The sequence below is a fragment of the Cyanistes caeruleus genome, chromosome Z (assembly GCF_971803275.1).
Source record: "Cyanistes caeruleus chromosome Z, bCyaCae1.hap1.1, whole genome shotgun sequence".
Lineage (NCBI taxonomy): Eukaryota > Metazoa > Chordata > Aves > Passeriformes > Paridae > Cyanistes > Cyanistes caeruleus.
The window spans coordinates 16,143,424-16,165,649 of NC_141732.1; the positions used below are offsets into that span (position 1 = coordinate 16,143,424).

A 22,226-nucleotide genomic window follows, 5' to 3' on the forward strand; every position below is an offset into this window, starting at 1 on the left:
CAGCTATATGTTTTAAGGTATTATAATGCAATCTGTTAAACATCAGTCAAGAGTTTAGGAGGAACTTTCTAATGTCTAGAGTCCATTTCTTAAAAAAAATCTAATAAATGGGGTCCACACTGTCACTATTTGCAATAGATAGATTTGTGTAAATACAGGTGTAACACTGAGAAGAGATTACTGTTGGGGCAGCTCATATGCACTTGCATAATGCTGTTCAAAGTACTGAAGATGTTTGAAGAACCTTTTGCAACTCTACCTGCATCTATTCAGAGGATTTGGTTTTAGTCACATGTTGTATAAAATAGAATGTGTATACTGATGTTATAACTCAAGTGTGATTATCTGTACATTGTTCTTCTCTTCAGAATTTAACAGAAGCTTTACTGCCCTCTTCTGTTCTTTTAATTTACAAAATTGACATGTTGGTAACTGTTTGCTTGATTCTTGTACAGGTAAAGGAAAGAGATGGAAAAACTTGTACTTTATATTAGAGGGAAATGATGCCCAGCTTATTTATTTTGAAAGTGAAAAACGAGCCACAAAACCCAAAGGACTAATAGACCTTAGTGTGTGTTCTGTCTATGGAGTACATGACAGTTTATTTGGCAGGTAGGACATCAGCTTTTTTTAATATAAAGAATTTTTGTAAGTTCTAAAAGTTCTGCATTGTTTTGATAGGTATTTGAAAGCTAACTTGGTTAGAAGTCGGTCGGTGCTTTTCTACTTAAAAATGAGTATTTTGTATTGTACTAATTCATGTAAGTAAACATCCTCAGAGATTGTTTTTGCACAATTACTATGCTCAGTTACTTACACATCAAATCTTACTGTAATATTTTGATATTCAAAATATGTTGACAACAAGGGACGTGATTATCAGCAAGAAAGTTGAGAATCAGAAGTCTTTTAGATATTACTAGAAATAAAGAAGAGAGTCTATATATTTTTTCATTGGTAGTTATAAAAACAACTCCACTGGCCTGTATTACAGCATTTTGTAGAAGAAATGACTACATTTACTTATATAATAAATGATAGAAGTTAGAATTCGGTTATCCTAAGGATCTTAATATTTATTGAAAAATTATATATAGTCAACTTCTAGTTATTTTGTGAAAAAACTTAGAGACAGATGTTTAAAATTAGTGGCATGTCTTGGTCTGCAAAGACTGATGCTTTGCTTTGTCTGTTTGGGCGTTTTTAAAATATTTATAATAATTTAGAAGAAAACCTCCAACAAGTAACTACTGGAATGAGGAGCACAGATATAGATAAAGATTATTAAAAAACATTACTGAAATGTTCCCTATGTAGTTGACAGTTAGGCCAAAAGCTTTGGTATATATTGTAATCAATAAATATTCCTTTTTTTTCTCTTAAACGGCTTTTAAGAAACCCTGTTTTGTGGGTTGGAGCATAGTTGGGTGCTAGGTGGTATTTACAGGTGTGTAGGAGGACATGCATGGCTGCTGCAGCCTAGGAGGCGGTTAGTGAGGAGCTGCGGCCGAGCCAGAGTTCCTCCTGTACTTCAAGTGTCTGGTAAAAAGCTGCCATTTCCTCAGGAGTACAGTGAAGTGTGTACTTGTGTGGCATTTAAGGTCATAGAGGTTTGTGTTACATACACTGGAATGTTTTGTGTATGATCTAGTACAAATTTCACTGGTCATGAGAGCTGTGGGGCACGTTCATATAGGCGAGTTCTTAGGTTAATACTGTTTTCCGAAACAAAAATCCTTACTGTGTGATTAACTGGTTGTGAAATAATGCTGAACCTCTGCTACTTTTCAACTGTCTAGGAATAATCGTTGTTGACAAGTTTTTTCAGATAGCTGATTTTTTGCTGTGACTGTAAGCCAGGAGATATGCCTGTTCAGTACACACTGTTCTAAAAATGTGTCAATATTCTGAAGCAGGCTGCATGTACTGTAGCTTTCTTGAAATGACATGATACATTCAAAAACAAAATGCAGTTTTTGAAGATCTGAGAAATCTTGTTGGAGTTCTTCCTCTTTCCATGTGATGGTAATATGTAGATCAACAAAAATTGATGCAGTTGTTCAGTGCACCTTACAGACAGCAGAACAAACAGCGGAAAACTGTTAGCTCAGTGTAAACTTTGTTTTGACACAGATGTAGTGTCTGTTAATATGTGAAGATGAGTTAAACTTAATTTTTTGTTGTTTTTTATTTTTAAGGCCAAACTGTTTTCAGATAGTAGTTCAGCACTTTAGTGAAGAGCATTACATCTTCTACTTTGCAGGCGAAACTCCAGAACAGGCGCAGGTGAGAGCTTTTATTTGCTAAATGTAAAAACAGTAACTTTTTATCTTGTGTTGTTCAATGATGTTGCCCTTCTGAAACAGGAAGCAAATGTATCACAAATATTTCTTAGTTATATAGTAGTTTAGTTGTTATATATTTTAGTAGTTGTATAGCAGGTGTTAAATTGGACTAGCAGCAGATCTCTGAGGGGAAAGGTAATACAGCACCTGTATTACCTGTTCTTCAGAGTTTCAGTTTTGACAAATTCCAGTCAGGTCCCATGCACAGAACTTCCGTTATTTTCTGTTTCTGGAGAACATACATGTTTTTTGACATAGTTCAATTCAGAAGAAAAAATTTACTCTCCAGGTATTTTCCATGTTACAAAACACAGCATAGTAAGTGAAAATTTTACTTCAGAGTGAAATAAACTAAATGCTAATGCATGTATGTGTGCCCAGCGACCAAAGTGCATTGAACTGCCTGTTCCAGTTATTTATTGTGTATATAAACTGGTAGTCATGCACTGTCTTTGGCCCTGATGGTGCACAGTTCTGGCTTTATATGGTATCTTTAGTTACTAGCTGTCTTAACAGTTATGTGCACTGATTAAGAATTGTGGGATAGAAGCCTATTTCTGGGAAGTTATTTTGCTAGCAGATTGTATCTAAAATGACACAGAGTTCGTATTTGTTAAGTTTTAAGCTCTGATATATACGCTGCATTAGAAGTTAAGCTTTACAGTTTGAGGTTATTTGAGTGGAATTAAAGCATTTTAGAGCATTCATAACAGACTATATTCACCAGAGCAAGAAGTCTATATATTACTATATAAATATAGTAATTTTTCATGTGCTGTATATAAAGGAGAGCACAGATTTTCTTGTTAAATTAATGCAAGTTGTTAAATTTGGAGAGATGGCATAAGAATGATGTAGTGACGTTTGTCATACAACTGTCAGTGTACTGTCACTTATATATATGTCAGTTTATATATATGTATGTATATGTCAGTGCATATATATACATGTCAGTGCTATATTATAATTGAGAATATATAAATTAAATTCCATGCTTCTTAATTAATCTTTGTCATATCTGTAAAATATTTTCTAAAAAGTAAAAGAATTGAGAATGTGTAGAAGATAGAATACCCTGTTCTGTTTCCTGAACATTTGGTTAAATTTGCGTTTGGTTTTGAAACTGCTTAACAAGCTATTCACTGCGTTTATACAGAGCATTGTTGTTTCAGGTTTCTTTATAGTATGGCTTTGGGTCAGAAAAGTCTACAAATATTTCTCTTTTGAGAAAACTCAGCTTTCTTTACTTTCTAGCATTTCATAAAAAAACAAAAAATTGGTGGAGTTTAGCTGAAAGCTTTTCCTTAGAAGGATGTGCAAGCTGAAGCCTAACTCACATCTGAGAATAGATGCAGTATATATTCCTGTATTTTTAAAATGTGGAGGATATTGTGAAGAATGGTTGAAGCAGTATTGTGGGAGTTTTCATGACATTGTTAAATTATACTTAGAGAGTACATGGCATATCTTTGAGATACTGACTGAAGAGAAGACTGTTGCTCAAAACCTAAATTTTGTGCTTTGCAAGAAATGTACAGGGTTTAATGGTAAAAGTATTCTCCATTCTCCAGTAACTAGAGTTACTGGAGTAGTAACTAGTACTAGAGTAACTAGAGAACTAGAATACTATATCGTCCACCTTCCAAAGACAAGCTGGAGAATGTTGAATATATGTGCTATGTTTCTCTGTTAATTGTTCAGTTCTTGTTCGAAGTATACAGTGTCACAGCTGCCATACAGGAGTACTGGAGAGAATAATCAGACCAGTTTGGCTTGTTAAATGCAGTTCTCTCAGAAGTAAACAAGTTTTACTTAATTTTACATACAATTTGCAATTTCTTGTAGTACCGCTACACTGGAAAATTAGCAAAGGCCACACAGTATATCTATTAGTAATGCTTGATAATTCTAAAAGAAAAAATGGTTCAGATTTGCAAATATTTTATGAGATTTTGCTTAGTAAAGATAATAAATTTGCTTTAATATTCAGAGTTTTGTACTGTGGAATTACAGAAAACTTAGGTTTTGCCAACCTAAAGTGAAAATTCAGCTACTTTTTGCAGAACATGTCCGTTCCAATGCAAGAAGCTGTATCTGACTTTGTTTGATTACATTCTTCTGCATCCTTCTCTCTTAGGACTGGATGAAAGCTCTGCAGGTGTTTTGCAGTTTAAGAAAAACCAGTCCAGGAACATCAAATAAACGTCTGCGACAGGTGAAGCTGATATTATGGGGTTGGAGGTGCATGTGAGGGAGGAATATTTTGTCTCCTCTGTTCAAAATGATATTCATAGATCTCAGAATTTTCCTTTCAACAGTAGCAAATACTGAATAAAAGTCTAAAGATGTCAGAAGCTTTTCGAATATGCCTGTACTGGTTTAGGGGAAATTTGGGAGAAAACCTCCAAATGGGGTCCCTCCAGAAAGCAAATTCAAGCAGCCCCTCCCTCAGTTGGTTCAGGAAAAGATTTCCTTAGAGAAAAGTGGAAATTGAAAAACATTAAACAATAGAACCTCTGCTGTTTGATGAAATGGCAAATCCAGAAAAGTCCTTGTCATGGGGTGTAGCTCGGCTCTCTCAGATTCTTATCAGTCCCCCCCTCTGGCACTGGAAAGTGCCAAGGCCCAGGCCCCAGTGGGCCACAGGTGTGAGCTCCTGGGGTTTGTCTGCGTTTTCAGCCCAGAGCAGGTTTGAACAGATCCAAGAAAAAAGGAAAAAAACAGTCTAGGGGACTACTCTGCCTTAGCTAGCTAAAAATTAACTAAAAGCAAAGGAGAGCTCTGTCCCGCTGTCTGTCTGTGCTGCAGACAACACCGTCCAGGAGCAGGATGCAGGGCAGTGAGGGCTGTTTCTGAACACAAAACTGCGGCTTCTTCTTCCTCCACTTTGCTCTCAGAGCTAGTCTTAAAGGTGCAGAACTTAATATGTAGTACAAACAGGGTGATTTGGGATACATGCATCACAAAGTCACCCCATGACAGTGCCTTATGTGGCAAACTTTAAAAATTCATATGACATGTAAACAGAAAATCTTGTAAAAATTTATATGACACATACATAAAATACTTACTACTTACATCTTATTCACATATAAATACGTGTTATTTAACTAATGATACTCATTTTATGTAACAAATACATGCTGAGCTGTGCTTGTGTCTTAATTTCTCTTGGCCTCTTGAAAGTGCCATAAATGCCAGATTTCTTGAGAGAGAGAGAGGGCAATCATTAAATGGCAATGAGAGTAACAGGGAAATACTTCAAGAATTCCTAATGTGATTTAATCTTAGGAATGTTGAATGTAGTTATTTGTTACAGGCAGTAGAGAAGGGAATAAAATGGTGATTAAAAAGTAATAAACCACAACTGTTTGCTTGTGAACATTAAAGAAGTTTGGATACTTCTGAATAAGTGAACTAAATTAGGTGAATTTACAGATAAAGTGACAGGTGGAAGTGGGAGCTTCAGGGTGCAAAAGCTAAGCAAAAAGGGAATAATTTTCTTCAAAAAGCAAAGACAGTGCTTATCTACATAAAAGAATACACTGTAGTTGTTGCACAAGAGAATTTTACATAATCTGTTAGGAAAGCACCAAACAATAAACCACTGTATTTGGCATTGTTCATGGCTCTTACTCGAAGTGCCAGTTTTCCATTTCAGTAAAATTTTATGGGTCTGGAAAAGTTATTTGCAAATCATAATGCCTCAAAAAATATTCTAAAATAAAAACCCAAGATGCCTTAAAAACATGGGTCTGGATATCTGTTTTCAGTAATTGAGTTATTCTTACTTGTTCCTTGTGCTTCTTAAAATGTTCCAATACCTTTGGTCTTTGCTCTTCTAATAAGGAGTTTTGTATTCAGTATTCTCATATTAACATTAAGCCTCTGCATAGAGGATTGAAAATAATTCATTCACGTGCTTTGTATTTAAGCAGCAAAAAAATCAACAATTACTTTTTTTCAGGTCAGCAGTCTCATTTTGCATGTAGAAGAAGCTCATACACTCCCAGTAAAGCATTTTACAAATCCTTATTGCAACATCTACCTGAACAGTGTCCAGGTAGCAAAAACACACATCAGGGAAGGACAGAACCCTGTGTGGTCTGAAGAATTTGTCTTTGAGTAAGTCTTAATTATCTTGAATTAGTGAATTTCACTTTTAATTTATTATTAGACTTGTTTATTGTTTTACAGTACTTTAAAAAATACTATATATGTGTTTATACAGCAGCAGCCTGCACGAGCAGAATTTTCTGTAGGCACCTATTTTGCTAATATAAGTGGCTGATAATGGAAACTCGGGATTGAAATGCAATTAGGAAAAGCTTAAATGCCAGCCCTGTATAGTATTAATTGAGGCTCTCTGTCTTTTCTCCTAGTGATCTTTCATCTGATATTAATAGATTTGAGATAAGTCTTAGTAACAAAACAAAGAAAAGTAAAGATCCAGATATATGTAAGTATTTTTCTGTAAAAGATGCTTATACATTACAGCAATGGATACTTTGTGTGGTTATCGTTTCTTTTGTCAAGGATTGTCACAAGAGAATTAAGTAGGTTTTTAGGTTCACCATACTGCTTATGTGTTTTTGATGTCTGGTACTGGCTTTTCATTAATGTTTTGATGATGAGAACTTCCACTGATTTTAGTCATAAAATGCACTATAGTCCAGTCCTGTATGTCTGACATAGCTCTGCTCTATGGTAACTATTGCTAGACAATGTCTTTGCTTATCAAAAAGCAAGAGCAAAGAGAAATGTTCTATTTAAGTGATTTCTATAGAAATTTTATATATTAGCAGTATATCTGCTCCATAAAATGTTAAGTTCCATAGAGTCTGACTACATGGAATTTCTTTTCAGGTGTTTGTTTGCTTCCAGTGAGATAGGGAAAGGTGCAGTTCTTTATTAAAAAAATAATCTTGGCAATCTCTGAAGAAAATTACCCTTTTTCTTTTCTTTCCATTACCTCAGTATCACTTTGAATGGGAAAGGATCTGTGTTTTTCTTCTCATACTAGCCAGACAGATGCTTCTTTAATGGGCTTTTCTGTTCCAGCATATCAACAGCATGTGCTAATTTATTGATTTCTGGTTTTCTGAGTTTTATTAAGATCTGTTAGGAAACCTTAGCCAAAGTAGAAATTTACAACTCATTTTGAATGGTCTTGCCAGAACCTGATTCAATTTCAGATGTTTCTCCTCCTCTCACTAGAGATGTTTCTGCATGGCAGGAGGTATAAAGGTAGATTCTCTGTGACAGACTAAAGGGCTATAATTGCTATTGTGACCTTGGTCTTGAATTCATTTGAGCTGAAAAACTGATTATCTATCTACACCAAAGCCTTAGTTAGGAAAAGAATCTTAAATGGGTAATTAAATGGGATGCTTAAGTAGCTACTTTGAAGGTATTTTTTTAGTTTCTTCCTCTCTGTCCAGATTAAGGAGATGCTAGTAGTTTTGTGCATTTCGGTGATGAAGTCTTCCTGTTCTTGGTTAGGGGCAGGATTGGCTGAATTTCTTTACTGCAGTTAATTACACTCTTACAGCATAAGCACAGTCCAGCAAAACTCTTTCATTTTGAGATAAAGATTACACTAAGTCAACTTGAATGAACACAGACCTCTGCTTACATCCCCAGCTCTGTGAAGTATGTAAAGTTCCCTGGGGTAAAATGAGCTAAACTACATCTTCTCTGACATCCGTTGTGTTGCACTGCCAGAATAAACCTGTAACCCTTCAAAAGCAAGACAGCCGGTTCCTTTCCTTAACCAACCATCTTTCCTTTTCAGCCACAGATGTTACCTGTGGAATGCTATGAAGTGGCAGTCCTGTACAGCTGATTATATTAATCTTGCCAGTTATTAATTGAGTTAACTTCTTTTTTCTGCTTGCGTTTCCTTCCATGTAAAGCAGATTGAAGGTCCAAAATTTGTTGGATGCACTGTTTTGTTTCTTTCATTATAACATGCAAAACTTATATACCAAAACGATACATAAATGAAGGCTACCTTTTCAGTATGTAAAAATATTTCATGAGTTTTCAGGTCTTTACATTGATGTTTGCCTATTATGAATGTTCCATAGCTACTTTAGAGTATTTTTACATTGATGTTTGCCTATTATGAATGTTCCATAGCTACTTCAGAGTTTTTTTAAGTATTCCAGATAGTCAGAAATTATCCTAAACAGTTCAACATCAGTTCTATTCACTATTCTAACTGTAAATTGCATAAGGACTTACTCAAATAAATATATAATACGGCTTGAAAAATCCAAAGTCCTAAAATTTGTTAGTAGATTTCCATCTGCTACTATTGGCAGTTGAATTAGTAGGTCTCAAAGGACAACACCATGAAGCGTTAAACTGGAGTGGAGATTCTTGTTTAGGTTTGCACTATGGTGATTAATTTCAAATTAATTCATGTTGAGTGAAGTCTCTTACACTAGTTCAATGTAACATTATGAACAGGAAAAAAAGACTTACTACTTGAAAGTAATTTAATATAAATTAAGATAACTATTTTGCAGACTTCTACAGATATTTGGTATGATTTTTTAAAAAATCTAAGTCAAGTCTTATTATTTATATTATAGCTATGAAGTGCTAGTATAACCACAGAGAAAAACTAAATCATGACTTTATGCTAGGTCCTGTATTTCATTCAGCATTCCTCGCACTGCAGTAGACGTGCCTTACATGTGCAAGCAAATAAGAAGAAAAGCACATTACTTAGTTGTGGACACTGAGCTTTGATGCCAGGGAGAAGTACGCAAGGGAAGTCAATTTATTACATAGTCTAATGATATTCCATCCATACTGGTGATAAATAGCAGGTGATGATGGATTGTTTCTCATGCTGTTCGACTGATGTAAATGCATTTACTTTTATCAGTTCATCAACTCCAAAGAATTTGAAATAGGCAGTAGGATTGTCCTGAATGAGGCATTATGAATATGATCTTTTTCTGTTCCAGTATCAAATTATATCCTGCTATGTATTGCAACACTGGAACACTGAAAATCTGCTGGAATTTCTGCAAGGCAGATTGGTGTATTGGCTTAGCAGAAATGGGAAAAAAAAAAAAAAAGCTCTTGGTTTTATGGGCTTTTTTGTTTTTCATGTGAGGAAAGTAAAAGCAAATATCTTCATCATAGAAAGAGGGTGTTTGACCGAGAGGTGCAGACTGATAGGCTAAGTTTTAAACTAATTGTGGACTCCTCTTGGAGCATGGTGGGTGTTTCACAGGCAGTGTTGCCTCTGAAAGTGCCTGGGGCTTTCTTTGTGGAAAATACCCCTCAACTCAGGAGCAGGTGTTCCTGCTCTGGATGGGCAGGTCATTCCTTGGCAATTTCAGTGTACCATCATCACCTGTTAATGATTTGGCTGTTCTTGGGCTGATTTTAATTATCTAGTCAGCAAGTGACTGGAAGCACTTTTTAACCTAATACACATAAACTGTTACTTAGACTGAAGTTATTACAAAAGTAATATGTATGTCAGTGTTTGGGAATACCATAGGAACACTTTAATAATAAATAGGAGCAGACCCTGATGGTGGTGTCTGCCCAATGCTGGAAAGGGAGTAGAGAATTCTAAAGATTTAACCTGACTGCTACCTTGTTTTACCTACTTACTTGGGTGTTACAAGGAAAGCCATGTTAATATTCATGTGGCATTTTTGACTTCATTTGTATTCATTCTTTATAGATTGCCATATATTTCTTCTTCAGTTTAGAGGACACTGTTAAGCCATTGTAGAGAGAATTAGTCCATTAATAGATTGATGAAAATTTTTTTGTTTACTCTTGCTTGTATTTTTTTCCTGAAATAAGATGATGTGCTGAAAATAAAATGATATTTTTGTTCAGTAGTAGCACTGTTTGGTGGATATAACGTACCTGAACAATGCTTTTTTTTTAAAAGTGTTTATGCGTTGCCAATTAAGCCGATTACAAAAAGGACATGCAACGGATGAATGGTTTCAACTCAGTTCCCATGTACCATTAAAGGGTATTGAACCAGGATCTTTGCGTGTTCGAGCACGATATTCCATGGAGAAGATCATGCCAGAAGAAGAGTACAATGAGTTTAAAGAGGTATGAATTAGGTTTAACCATCCATAGTTTATTTGTCAAAACGAATTATTTTCATTGGTTGAGAGGGATCTCAGTAACACTAGTTGATGTAATCAAATAATATTTTTGAGTGACAGCTATATATATAGATATATCATATTTTTCAAGGGTGTTACATGTAAGGAGAAGCTCCTGAATGTTTTAAAATTGTTTTTCTTTCAGCTTATACTCCAGAAAGAACTACATGTAGTCTATGCCTTATCACATGTTTGTGGACAGGATAGAACACTGTTGGCTGGCATTTTACTGAAGATTTTTCTTCATGAAAAGCTTGAGTCCTTGTTGTTACGAACACTAAATGACAGGGAGATAAGCATGGAAGGTACTGCACTAAATCACACAAGTTTACTGGAATTCTGGGCAGGTGGGGAGGAAAGGGTTCTGGTGCTATCTTTTTTTTCCTCCTCCTTCAGTTGCAATTTTTATGTCAAAGAGTAATCATGTTCTTCCTCTCTTCTTGATGTCTCCTTTCCTCAGTTTTTCCAATTTCTTTTTTCAGATGAAGCTACTACCTTGTTCCGTGCCACCACTTTAGCAAGCACACTTATGGAGCAGTATATGAAAGCCACAGCAACAAGTTTTGTTCATCACGCGCTAAAAGACTCCATATTAAAGATAATGGAGAGCAAGCAGTCCTGTGAGGTGATACCTTAAACTGTGTTTTTAAATATTTTGGTTTGTTGACACATTGGTTGTTAAGTGTTGTTTACATTAAATATTAGTTGTAGAGACATTTAGTAGTTTCTTAGAAGTAGACTTTGTTTACATCAGAAATACAGGAACAGAATTCATTAAGAGATTTTTTTATATATTTTTCCTGGATTTTGGCTTCAAACATTATTCACAGTAGAACTTAGTAATTTGATTCAAAATTTCTTTAAATTATTTAGCAGGCATTCTAGTGGCTGTTAGTGAAGGTCCTTATCTAGGTAACTCTTGTTAAACCGAAGGTATTGTAGCAGTTAAGGACTGAACTTAAATTGTTTTAATTGTAAAATTCCTTATCCTGAATGGTTGTTGCTGATCTTGAAATTCTTTTAAAAATGACTCTCCTAACTCCTGAAATTCCTGAAAGTGAAGTGTTTCACTTCAATTTCATTGTGGAAAAGATGGGAGTCATCAGAAATTTGGACTGAGAGAGACAAAAAAGTCACACGGATGAAATGTGAATATCCAAGCTGATAAAAGCTAGATATATATATTAGAAGTTAAAACTGTTGTTTCACATCTCCTGACAAGCCACTGAAACATGCTTGAGTTTTGTAAGATACTTGCACAGCAGCAGAATATTTAATTTTCTTTGAAATAGTACTCCATGTGTAATATTCAGAAACTATATATGTAGTTCTAGATAGAAGAAGAAACCTAATCTTTCTCTGTTTTAGTTAAATCCCTCGAAGTTAGAAAAAAATGAAGATGTAAACACTAATTTGGCACATCTACTCAGTATACTTTCAGAACTGGTGGAGAAGATATTCATGGCTGCAGAGATACTGCCCCCGTAAGTTTACACTTGACTTTCCCATTTCCATGAATTACATTGCACTTTAAAATGGTGTTCTTACTGGTTTATCTTAGTGTTGCTGTATAGACACAGAGGAAAATAGATAGGGGGAAAATAAATTTTAGGAATTAATAGTGTTTCACAAAAGCCTCTGGCTGGCACATTTGGTTTTATTTAAAGGAGGAGCTGCTAGATGCAAGAGATCAGGGACAAAATAGTAATAAAATAATCAATCTCATATTTTTACAAAAAGGTAGAAGACAGCTGTAGTTAGCAGACATGTATTTGTCAGTCTTTCTCCTTTGAGAAATAGATGGAATTATTAACAGCATATTAAAAATACAGGTAGGTAGTAATAGTGATACCATGCTATGCCTGTTTTTGTCTACTAGGGAAATGCAGAGCCTGTTTTTTTCCCCACTTCTTTCAATTGATAAAGTAACTTGTTTTCATAGCTCAGATTTGAAGCATAAAATAAAAAGTGGATAGTGCAGAGTTTCCTTTCATAGTGTCATTAGCTTTTAAAGTATATGAAACTCTTAATTTGATTCATTGCAGTGGCATGGAATTTTCTTTTGTGTTCATGCTGGCAAGATTAGCATTTTGCAGAAAGTTGCAGTTCAGTGTATGAAGCAGTGATCAGAATTTTCTGAAATACACCACAAATGTCCTTTTGTTTTTTAAATGGGAGAGGACTATTGCTGTGTCTTAACTTTTTTAGCTTTTTTCACCATGTGTCATGTATGGAAAGAATAGATTTTGTTTAGTTAAGAGAAAAATTGAAAGATAAATCAACTGTCAAAAAGGTCTTTTTTCAAAAAGGGAATACTTCAGGAAACAATTGCAAACATTTAATGCTCATATGAATGATCATAGAATTGCACAGAATGCATTTTCCTTGTCATGTATAAATTTACTTTTTAAAACAAACTTGTAAAATAGAATTTTTATAAATTTGCTAACTTTAACTGAGAGTTAATGTATAAATTTAAGATTTGTCTAAATTATTAATATTTTTATATTAATTATTTTGCATCAAGTAGGCGGTTGGTCTGCATGCTTTCTGACCAGCTTTTTTTATTCTTTAAGTTTAATGCAATGAGTAATTAGCTACTGTTTCTGCAGGACGTTGAGGTATATTTATGGGTGCTTACAGAAGTCTGTTCAAAACAAATGGCCAGCTAATACTACCATGAGAACCAGAGTTGTTAGGTAAGTTACTTGTCAACCTTATTCTGGAAATATTTCTTTCAAGCCTTGTTGAAGACATAACTTCAGTGTGCTTATCTATGTTTCTTTCAGTAACAAAACTGTATGAACTTACACAGGTTACTGCAGTGTTTAAAATATTTATAATGATGAAGCACAATGTCCCAGTTAAAGATAGAGCTTGCTGGATTATTGGTCTTAGAGCCAATAATAAATTGCCAGAATAAAATGATGTAGTGTAGAGGTCAGTATAGTTTTACTTAATGGTTTTAGCTTTGAATTTACAGTACTACAGCCCAATGATGTTGAAATATTCTGGAGCTCCTCTGAAAATGTTGCTGGAGGTTACAGAACCTGGCTCTTCTGAATGCACACCAGCCACCAAAACTCCAATCTAACTGTTCAACAAATAATCTAATTATTAAACCAGGGCAATACAAAAGTTCTTTTTTTCTGTTCATTGCTAGGGAAGGTCAAACAAAAATGTTATGCAAAGCTGCCATCTTGACAGTTTTTCTAAATGTGGCAGGGATTTTAAAGATATCAGAGCCACAGCTTTCCTTTTTGTGGTGTCAGGCAGTTGTATGGTTAGCAGAGGTTAATCTGCCACGCATTAAATGATCTTCCAGAGCTTTTGTCTTTGGCTTGGATTTATCATTTTGACACCAGAAGCCTTATGAATGTTTCATACTGTGAAACGGCATTGCCTTCAAATGGAGACTGCTCCCATCTGAGAGCTCTTTTTACTCTGAGGGGCTAAGCTGCCAGAGGACACTAAAGGTCAGCAGTGAATTCTGTATCTCTGGCTGTTCCTCCCCAGCTCCAATGAGAACCATGTGGCTTTCATTAGTGGACACTCAGTTCACTTTGAGTTTTCCCAGTGGTCTCCACCGGATGCTAAAAACATTTATCACTTGCTTTTGTGGTGTTCCATTTTCACAAGTGGATATGTTAGCATTCAGGAACACACATAATCACAGAATGATTATATGAAGGTGCTTTATTTAAGAGCTCTGGGTGTCAGGGGTACACATACCCAAATCTGACCCGATTTGGTTTTGAGTTGAACATATTTTATACTCTATCATTATGCAACTTACATATTAATTATTAAACTTACATTGTTCCATTGTAAGCATTGTTTTTACCCAAGCATGGATTTCTCGTGATCCTCCCTAGCCCCCTAACATTGTTCCTCATGGTCTTTAAACAATAATTATATCTAATCACATCTAACAATTGTATCATGATCATCTACTGATTACACAGGTGCAGTTTGACCTGATCTTCAGCAAGCACAGGGCCTAACATTTCTCAGGGCCACTTTTCCCAGGGCTTTCCAAACCTAACTTTCTTTCTAAGTCTCTGAACTTTCTAAGATTTTAGAACCTTTTACTATCATTCCCCACTTTGAAAGCATTTTCACTTCACTTCACTATAAGTGCAAATGTTTTCACTCGATACAGTCCTTTGTTTCTGAGTTGGTACTTGGTGTTCTTCGAATTCTTGATTGATGTAAACGCTGTCCTGGATGTTGTCACGGAGAACCAGAAGATGGTGGGTGTAGATCTCGCATCAGTGCCTTTATTATTTTCTGGTTCCAGGACGTTTTCTTCTGTATTTCTCCTTTTAAAATGCTGTAAACTAACCAAATTGCTAAAAATACAATTAGTAAGATTATCACACTCTCAGTGATAGATTTAATCCATGAACTCACATTTCATCTTAACCCTTTGAAGATTTTGCCTAACCAACTTGTAGTCAAATCCTTTTGCTCTTCATGTGCTCCATGCTCTATTTGTTGCAACTGATTGATGTCATATTCTCCATTTGCAGTTCCATTTGGGATGTGGACGCAGCAATGATCAATCCATCCCCTTAAAAAAAGAACTCACACACTCCATGTTCTTTCAGGAGTAATAAATTTTAATTGTATGTTTAGTTCTTTAAATCTTTCCTGGGTGACCCTTGCTAGTCTATCTACCTGACCTGTTTCTCTATTCTGTTAGTTTACTATCTGCTCTAGGGCCCACCTAAATTTCACTCTACTAGTGAAATTTCACTTGGCAAGGTTCTTGCCAAGCGTTATCTTGATTCTATTCCTATCTTAATCCTTCCTAGCTGTGCCTGTGTCTAGCCGCTGAGTTGATTTTGCCATTGTTAACATCTATACCGAGATTAATTTTTGCTTTAGCAATTTTACTAATGCCTCTGCACCCCAATGACATTTGTTATGTTTAATTTGTAGAACTTCTCTCATTATGAAGGGGGTTAACACTATTTGTGCAGTTACATACCACTCTTCTGAAATCTTTTGTGCTTTTAGCAAATGTCCCAATTTCTCATCTTCTATTGAATATTTTGGTTTTGGAGGCAAATTAAATTGAGAAACATTAGTCTTTAAAGGTATCAATGCCATTGTTGTTTGCACTTCTCAAGCAGTCTGTCAGGCTTTCCAGTCTGCTTTTTGATTTCTCTTTACTCAATTCTAATGTTCTGGTTAAGGCAACCAGTTCTGACCTCCGGGCAGATGTATTTGGTGATAATGCTTTTGCCTCCAGTATTGTACTGACTGTTGTTGCCGCATATCCAGTGTATCTGGTCCCGTTCTCCACCAAGCTGCTTCCATCTGTGAATAGCTCTCACTCTGGTTGCTCCAGTGCGATATCTTTCAGGTCTTCTCTTGCCGAATAGGTGTACTCTATTACTTCTACACAGTCGTGCTCTAATGGGCCTTCTTCAATTGTGGTACCTAGGAACAAAGCTGGATTCAAAAGGTTAGTTGTCTTTAGTGCGACATCATCCTGCCCGGTCAGGATTACCTGGAATTTCATCCTCCTGCTTGGAGATAGCCAGTGGCCCCCCTTTTGTTCTAAAACAGTGGTTATCATATGTGGCATGTAGACATTTATGTGTCTACTCATCGTGAGTTTCCTAGCTTCTTGTATCAGCATCACAGTGGCTGCAACTGCCCGCAGGCATGAAGGCCATCTGGCACTTAACGTTGTCAAATTGTTTGGAAAAGCAGCCTACCAGCTTTTTCCAGCTTCCCAAACATTGCATCAGCACTCCCAGTGCTAGGTGCAGTCTTCCATGCACAAACAGGTGAAAATCCTTGGATAAATCAGGTAGTCTTAACACTGGAGCAGTTGCCAATGCCTCCTTTAGTTTGGGGAAGACCTCCTTCTGTGGTTTTCCCCAGGTAAACAGCTGTGTCTTCTGGGCTTCATACAGGGGCTTTGCAATTGTTCCATAGTCCATAATCCACGGCACCACTCTGTCATCTCAAGGAAAACTTGTAGCTCATGTACGTTCTGGGGTTCTGGAATGGCACAAATAGCTTGAATACAGTTAGTACCCAGCTTACCTTGCCCTTGTGAGATTTCACATCCCAGGTAAATCACAGTGTGTCGGGTAATTTGTGCCTTTTCTTTAGACACCTTATATCCTCCCATTCCCAGTTGATTTAAAATTTCAATTGTTACTTTATGCAGGTAGTTTTCTCTTCTGTAGTTGTCAGTGTATCATCAACATACTGTAACAGCAGGTATTGTTCTCTCATACTTGCCCATTCTCAGTCCAAATCTCCAGCTCCTTCGCCAGCTGACTTCCAAATAGTGTTGGACTGTTCTTGTATCTTTGTGGGAGTTGTGTTCAGGTGAGCTGAGTTTTCCTTCCATTTTCTAGACTTTCCCATTCAAAGGCAAACAGTTTCCTACTTTCTTTGTCAAGGGGTATGCAGAGAAAGACATCTTTTAAATCAATTACAGTAAACCATTTCTATTTCTCTTTTACGGATGTTAACAGTATGCAAGGTTAGCTACCACTGGGTAAATATCTTTAGTTATTCCATTATTTTGTTCTCAAATCCTGTACTAGTCTGTATTGTAACACAGAAATTTGGGCTCTAGTGTTAACTACAGATGTAATAGGTGCACATTTAGGACCCACTATTGCTGTAATCAGTATGTCTCCAGTTTTGTTATTTCTAGTGAGCATTTTGTTATTTCTAGCTCACCCATGAGAGGCAGAGTTACCAGTTTCCCTGATTCTGAGGCTGTATGGGCTCCACTCCCAGAAGCTGAGAAGGAGACTGCTTTGGCTCACAGCCCAGAGCCTGTGGAGGTGTGCTGGGTTATACAATGGGGCATTCGATACAATGAACCTGGGACAGTGCCAATTAACGACTACTTTACTCAACTTTTAAGTGATAAGCCATCCATTACATTTCTGGGGACCTCTTTCTTTATCTCTAGTGACCACCAATACTGGCGGTTAGAGATTTGTTTTCTCCTTTTTGGGCTTTCATTAAGAGAATTAATGTATCTAACACCCTTTGCTTTCTCTGATTTTTTCCTTCTGGGATTTTTTACAGGTCCATAATTTCAGTTTTCACAGGTAACAACATTGGTGATTCATAACCAACAATTAATTTTCTTCTGTGTATCATTTGTAAGCAGGCAGCTTTCTGAATATTTTTCAGTAGTTGGTTGGGGGTACAAACTATAGCAATAAAGTTCCTCCTTTCCAAGGGGTTAAGCCCTTCTGCCCAGTAACCTGCGTGCTGAGTTAGGGACCACAGGTTACGTGTTTCTTCCATGTCCCCAGTACCCACTGGATTCCTGTTCTCTCAGTTGAATTTGATCACCTCCAGTGAGACACTCAGAATACGTATTCTGTCTCTGACTCGTGAGGGAGACACCCGTATTCCCTTTTTTTCATTTATCTTTTTTTTTTTTTCTTTTTTTTTTCTTTTATTTTTTTTCCTTTTTTCTATTTCTAGTGGTTATGTGCGGATCAAGATCCTTGCCATTGATATAGTTATATTCTGTTTTAATTAGAGGTTTTAAACTAGGACAGCAGTGTTCCCCACAATTTTATCCAAGTTAGCTCTTTTTGAGGGTAAATTTGATTAATGAGAGGGGTTTCCCTCTCTTGTTTCTTTTAGCAAGTCAGCATTTTTAAATTTTTATCATGGACAGCTACTCGCAACAGATTGATCTTACTTCTTTCTTCATTCAATTGTTTTTGCAAAATTTTAACTAGGTTTTGGAGGGAGTCTATTGTAGTTTTTTCCTCACTTCTTTACTTACAGTGAGTTTCTATAGCTGCTGTAAGACAAGTTCCCAAAACTGAGCAGAGTACAGTTTTATTTTTGCCCAGTTTAAATTTTGTTTCATGTTGTAAAGAACATACTCTGTCAATCACATTTTCCAAATTAAACCAATATTAAGCACTAACTTTTCCCTCCTGGAGAAGGTCTGGCATTGTGTTTAGCTAACAGAGCACAACATGCATAAAATGCAGCTTTAACTTCTGCACTGCCGTTTTCAGTCATTTCTACGAAGGGAAAAACCACTACAGGGAGGTATAAACTTAAATTATACACACACACACACAACTTTTTGCTTCCCTGTATGGGTAAAAAGACCAAATCTGCTTGGGAGGCAGTCCTTCAGTTTAAAATTCTGGTTGTCTCTTTGCTGCACCAAGCAGTCAAAATTCATATGCACAACAAAAACAGTCCAGCCCTTTTGCACTAAGAGATCTTTTGTGAAATTCTGCAGAGCTCTCAAGTGAGCGTGAGGAGCTTTTTACCTTGGCATGTGCAGTTTGCGGGAAATCAGAGTCGCCCCCCTTGCTTTCTAGACACCGCTCACTCTTTTGGGAGTGTCGGGCTGGGTGCGGCTGGAGCAAAACGTCTTTCCCCTAATACAGACCGCACAACAAACCTGCAGCCCCTTCTGTCTGTCAGAAATCCTGTCCGTGATTCCAATTTAGATGTCACGATTCACTAATGCGAGTGAGAGGTTTGTTTGATCTCAGAGTGCAAAAAGGACACAAAGGGATTTCAGTTTTAAATCATAACAATAATGCACCTTTATTTTAGTGCCAACAACAGGGGTTATGCGATAGAGGGGAGAGAGAGATAAGGAAAACAAAGTAAAGAAAGAGATAAGAGGTTATAGCTACCAACAGACAGGACGGGGTTGCTGGGGTCTTCTTCTGTGGGAGATCTGGCCGAAATTATCTTAGTCTTATGTAATTATTCCCCAAAGTTACCTTGTTTCCAATGTGCTAATAAGCACCCCAGAGGAGAAGTAACCCGGTATGGGAGCACAGCAGCCCAAAACCCTTCTCCATGTTACAACTACAATACACCAAATGCCGAACCTGCAATGCTTTCACAGTTGTCTTATGGACAGTGCCTAGGCAATACCAAGAGGAATTCCTTTAGCCCAACCACACGCAGCTTTCGCCGCATCTAACTGGCAGGCACCCAAACCAAAACAAAGCACCTTACCTCTTCTCCCGGGGAGAAGCAGCTCTGCTGCTCTGTTGTGAGCAGCAGAGATGGTTGCAGCCGGATGGGCTCCCTGAGAATCCCTCGGTGATGACTGGAGCATGATGGGGTCGCGAGCGAGCTCAGCAGCACTCACAAGGTCCCATCTGGGTCGCCAAAATGTTAGCATTCAGGATCACACATAATCACGGAATGATTATATGAAGGTGCTTTATTGAAGAGCTCTGGGTGTCAGGGGTACACATACCCAAATCTGACCCGATTTGGTTTTGAGTTGAACATGTTTTTATACTCTATCGTTATGCAACTTACATATTAATTATTAAACTTACATTGTTCTATTGTATGCATTGTTTTTACCCAAGCATGGATTTCTCGTGATCCTCCCTAGCCCCCTAACATTGTTCCTCATGGTCTTTAAACAATAATTATATCTAATCACATCTAACAATTATATCATTTGTCATATACTGACTACACAGGTGCAGTTTGACCTGATCTTCAGCAAACACAGGGCCTAACATTTCTCAGGGCCTACTTTCCCCAGGGCTTTCCAAACCTAACTTTCTTTCTAAGTCTCCGAATTTTCTAAGATTTTAGAACCTTTTGCTATCAGATACTTGAGATTTCTCTCTGGAGTGACTTCACAGCCTTCCATGATGTTTATTACTTTTCATTGCACTGTTACTGGTTTAAAAGCTATTTACTATTCAGAGCCAGATGGACAATTTTTTAATATTTGGGTATCTTCTCTATCATGTCAATCAGAATGTGCTACCATTTCTCTCTGGTTTAAAACTCCCATACAGATACTTGCTCATTCCTGATCTAGGCAAGTTGACAAAGATAAGAAGCTTCAGATCTTCCCTATCAGCAGGGTCTCTGCTACATGTGTACCTTGTTGGCCTTCAAAGTTGGGCACTTTAAAAAAGTGATTGGTGCATGTCCCATGACTCCAAAATTAATTATTGACTCATAGCTTTGCATTCTTACTAACCAGAAGGTATTTTAGCTTAAGCTCTGTTTTTTACCAGCCCATAACCTGTGTATCTTACAGAGATAAGATACATCTATAACAGAACATACTAGGTGTTGTGGACTTACAGAGGGTGCATCAACCTCACTACTGTTTGTCACTTTAAAGAAGTGCGGGCATTGCCCTGTGTACTTTACAACAGGCAAGGTTCCCTTCCTCCTGTCATTAGGAGTCAAGCTCTGGTATTGCTGTGGTGAAGTCCAGCCTGCTGGTGGTGTCCAAGGACAAAATTAGATATTTTAGATGGATTTAATTGGTCTGTATGTCACTTCATTGTACAGCAATTAGCTGAAGTTGAGGTTAACCTGAGTGATGATTTTTACCTCCAGTATTAACAGGAAGACAGATTTTTCTCATGCTACTGAAGCCTATTCTGGGTTCCTGTTGAATGAATTCCTAGTTCTGCAGTTAGAACACAGGACTCTTTTTCCAGCTTATAAAATGGCAGCAATTCTTTCATGGTGGAAAGTAGCAGATCCCTTATTTTTCTACTGAAGTGTATTATCAGGATAATGGATCAGCTGAAGCTGACCCAAAGGTGTGTTGTGCCAAGAGAGGTATTTTTGCCCATCCACTCCGGTGCTCCAGCTTACAGTGGCTTGGGAAAGTGGGTGGCTGTGAGATGGATGACTTGAATAGGATATAGTGGAGAAGCCCAGGTCAGAGACCAAGGGCAGCTCGTTTTTGAGGCAAGCATGGTCTGGGATTGGCTTCATTATTACTTGGCAATTAATTTCTTCCTACATGATTTCAACAGTTCATCTTTATTGGGAAGTCAGTGTGCCTCTTCTTTCAGATTTCACTGCAGTTCATAGAATTGTAGCATGATGATCTTAATTAGTATTTTCACAGAGCAAAGGCTAGTTTATTGGTGTTTGTCTCAGCAAGATCCCACATTAACTTTATTCCTGAAAGATTATGTAATTTTATATTAATCTTCTAATGGTTTTGAACAAAACACAATTTTATTTCATTTCAGTGGCTTCGTTTTTCTTCGACTGATTTGTCCTGCTATCCTGAACCCACGGATGTTTAATATCATCTCAGGTGACTATGTGCTTCAGATCGAATCTGTACTTTATGCAGCAGGAGACATGAAATCATTACAGTATCTATTGTAACAAAATAGGAAGTTTTTTTGAATGCTGTTTCAAGTCAACTTATCCACCTAATTTGGCTGACTTCTACTTAGGATATATACTTTTCACCTTCAAAGGCTTGATTGTGGATATCCCCAATTATATCCATTATAAATGGATATTTAATTATTAAATATATAATTTATAATATATAATATAATTTATAATTATAAAGTCCAAAAAGATATCCATTGTGATATTTAATAATAAAATTTGAGTCAAGTCTAGCATGGTTAAATGTATTTTAGCAGTGTGAAAACTTCAATTTTGGGAACTTCAGATGTCACTTTCAGTACTGAGCAATGCCAGAGTTAATTGTTGAAGACAGTGGTATCTCTGAAATGTACAAGATTCATAAAGTTAGTATGTGCCTACAAAGCTTGGAATACATTTGTGCACCTAGAAAATTATTCTTGAAAATTTGTTTCGAATGTCCTGTTTAGACGGCTTCCAGCCACTAGAATGGTGTTTAGACTCATTAAATACAGTTGATCTTAAATATAGAATCTTAAAGATGAGAGAAGCATGGCCTTCAGAAAGGATGAGA

The 22,226-nt window shown here is 36.7% G+C and overlaps 1 protein-coding gene across 3 annotated transcripts in view; it reads left to right on the top strand.

The window, feature by feature from the left end:
• Positions 1 to 22,226, top strand: part of RASA1 (RAS p21 protein activator 1) — a 61,054-nt gene that overhangs the window by 34,015 nt on the left and 4,813 nt on the right. For all 3 annotated transcript variants that reach the window (XM_086868718.1, XM_086868719.1, XM_086868720.1), the window contains 11 exons: positions 456 to 612; positions 2,199 to 2,286; positions 4,483 to 4,560; positions 6,313 to 6,470; positions 6,728 to 6,804; positions 10,276 to 10,448; positions 10,650 to 10,809; positions 10,987 to 11,129; positions 11,873 to 11,988; positions 13,117 to 13,203; positions 21,520 to 21,587. In XM_086868718.1, the coding sequence (XP_086724844.1) occupies positions 456 to 612; positions 2,199 to 2,286; positions 4,483 to 4,560; positions 6,313 to 6,470; positions 6,728 to 6,804; positions 10,276 to 10,448; positions 10,650 to 10,809; positions 10,987 to 11,129; positions 11,873 to 11,988; positions 13,117 to 13,203; positions 21,520 to 21,587 (1,305 nt within the window). The remainder of the gene's footprint in view (positions 1 to 455; positions 613 to 2,198; positions 2,287 to 4,482; positions 4,561 to 6,312; positions 6,471 to 6,727; positions 6,805 to 10,275; positions 10,449 to 10,649; positions 10,810 to 10,986; positions 11,130 to 11,872; positions 11,989 to 13,116; positions 13,204 to 21,519; positions 21,588 to 22,226) is intronic.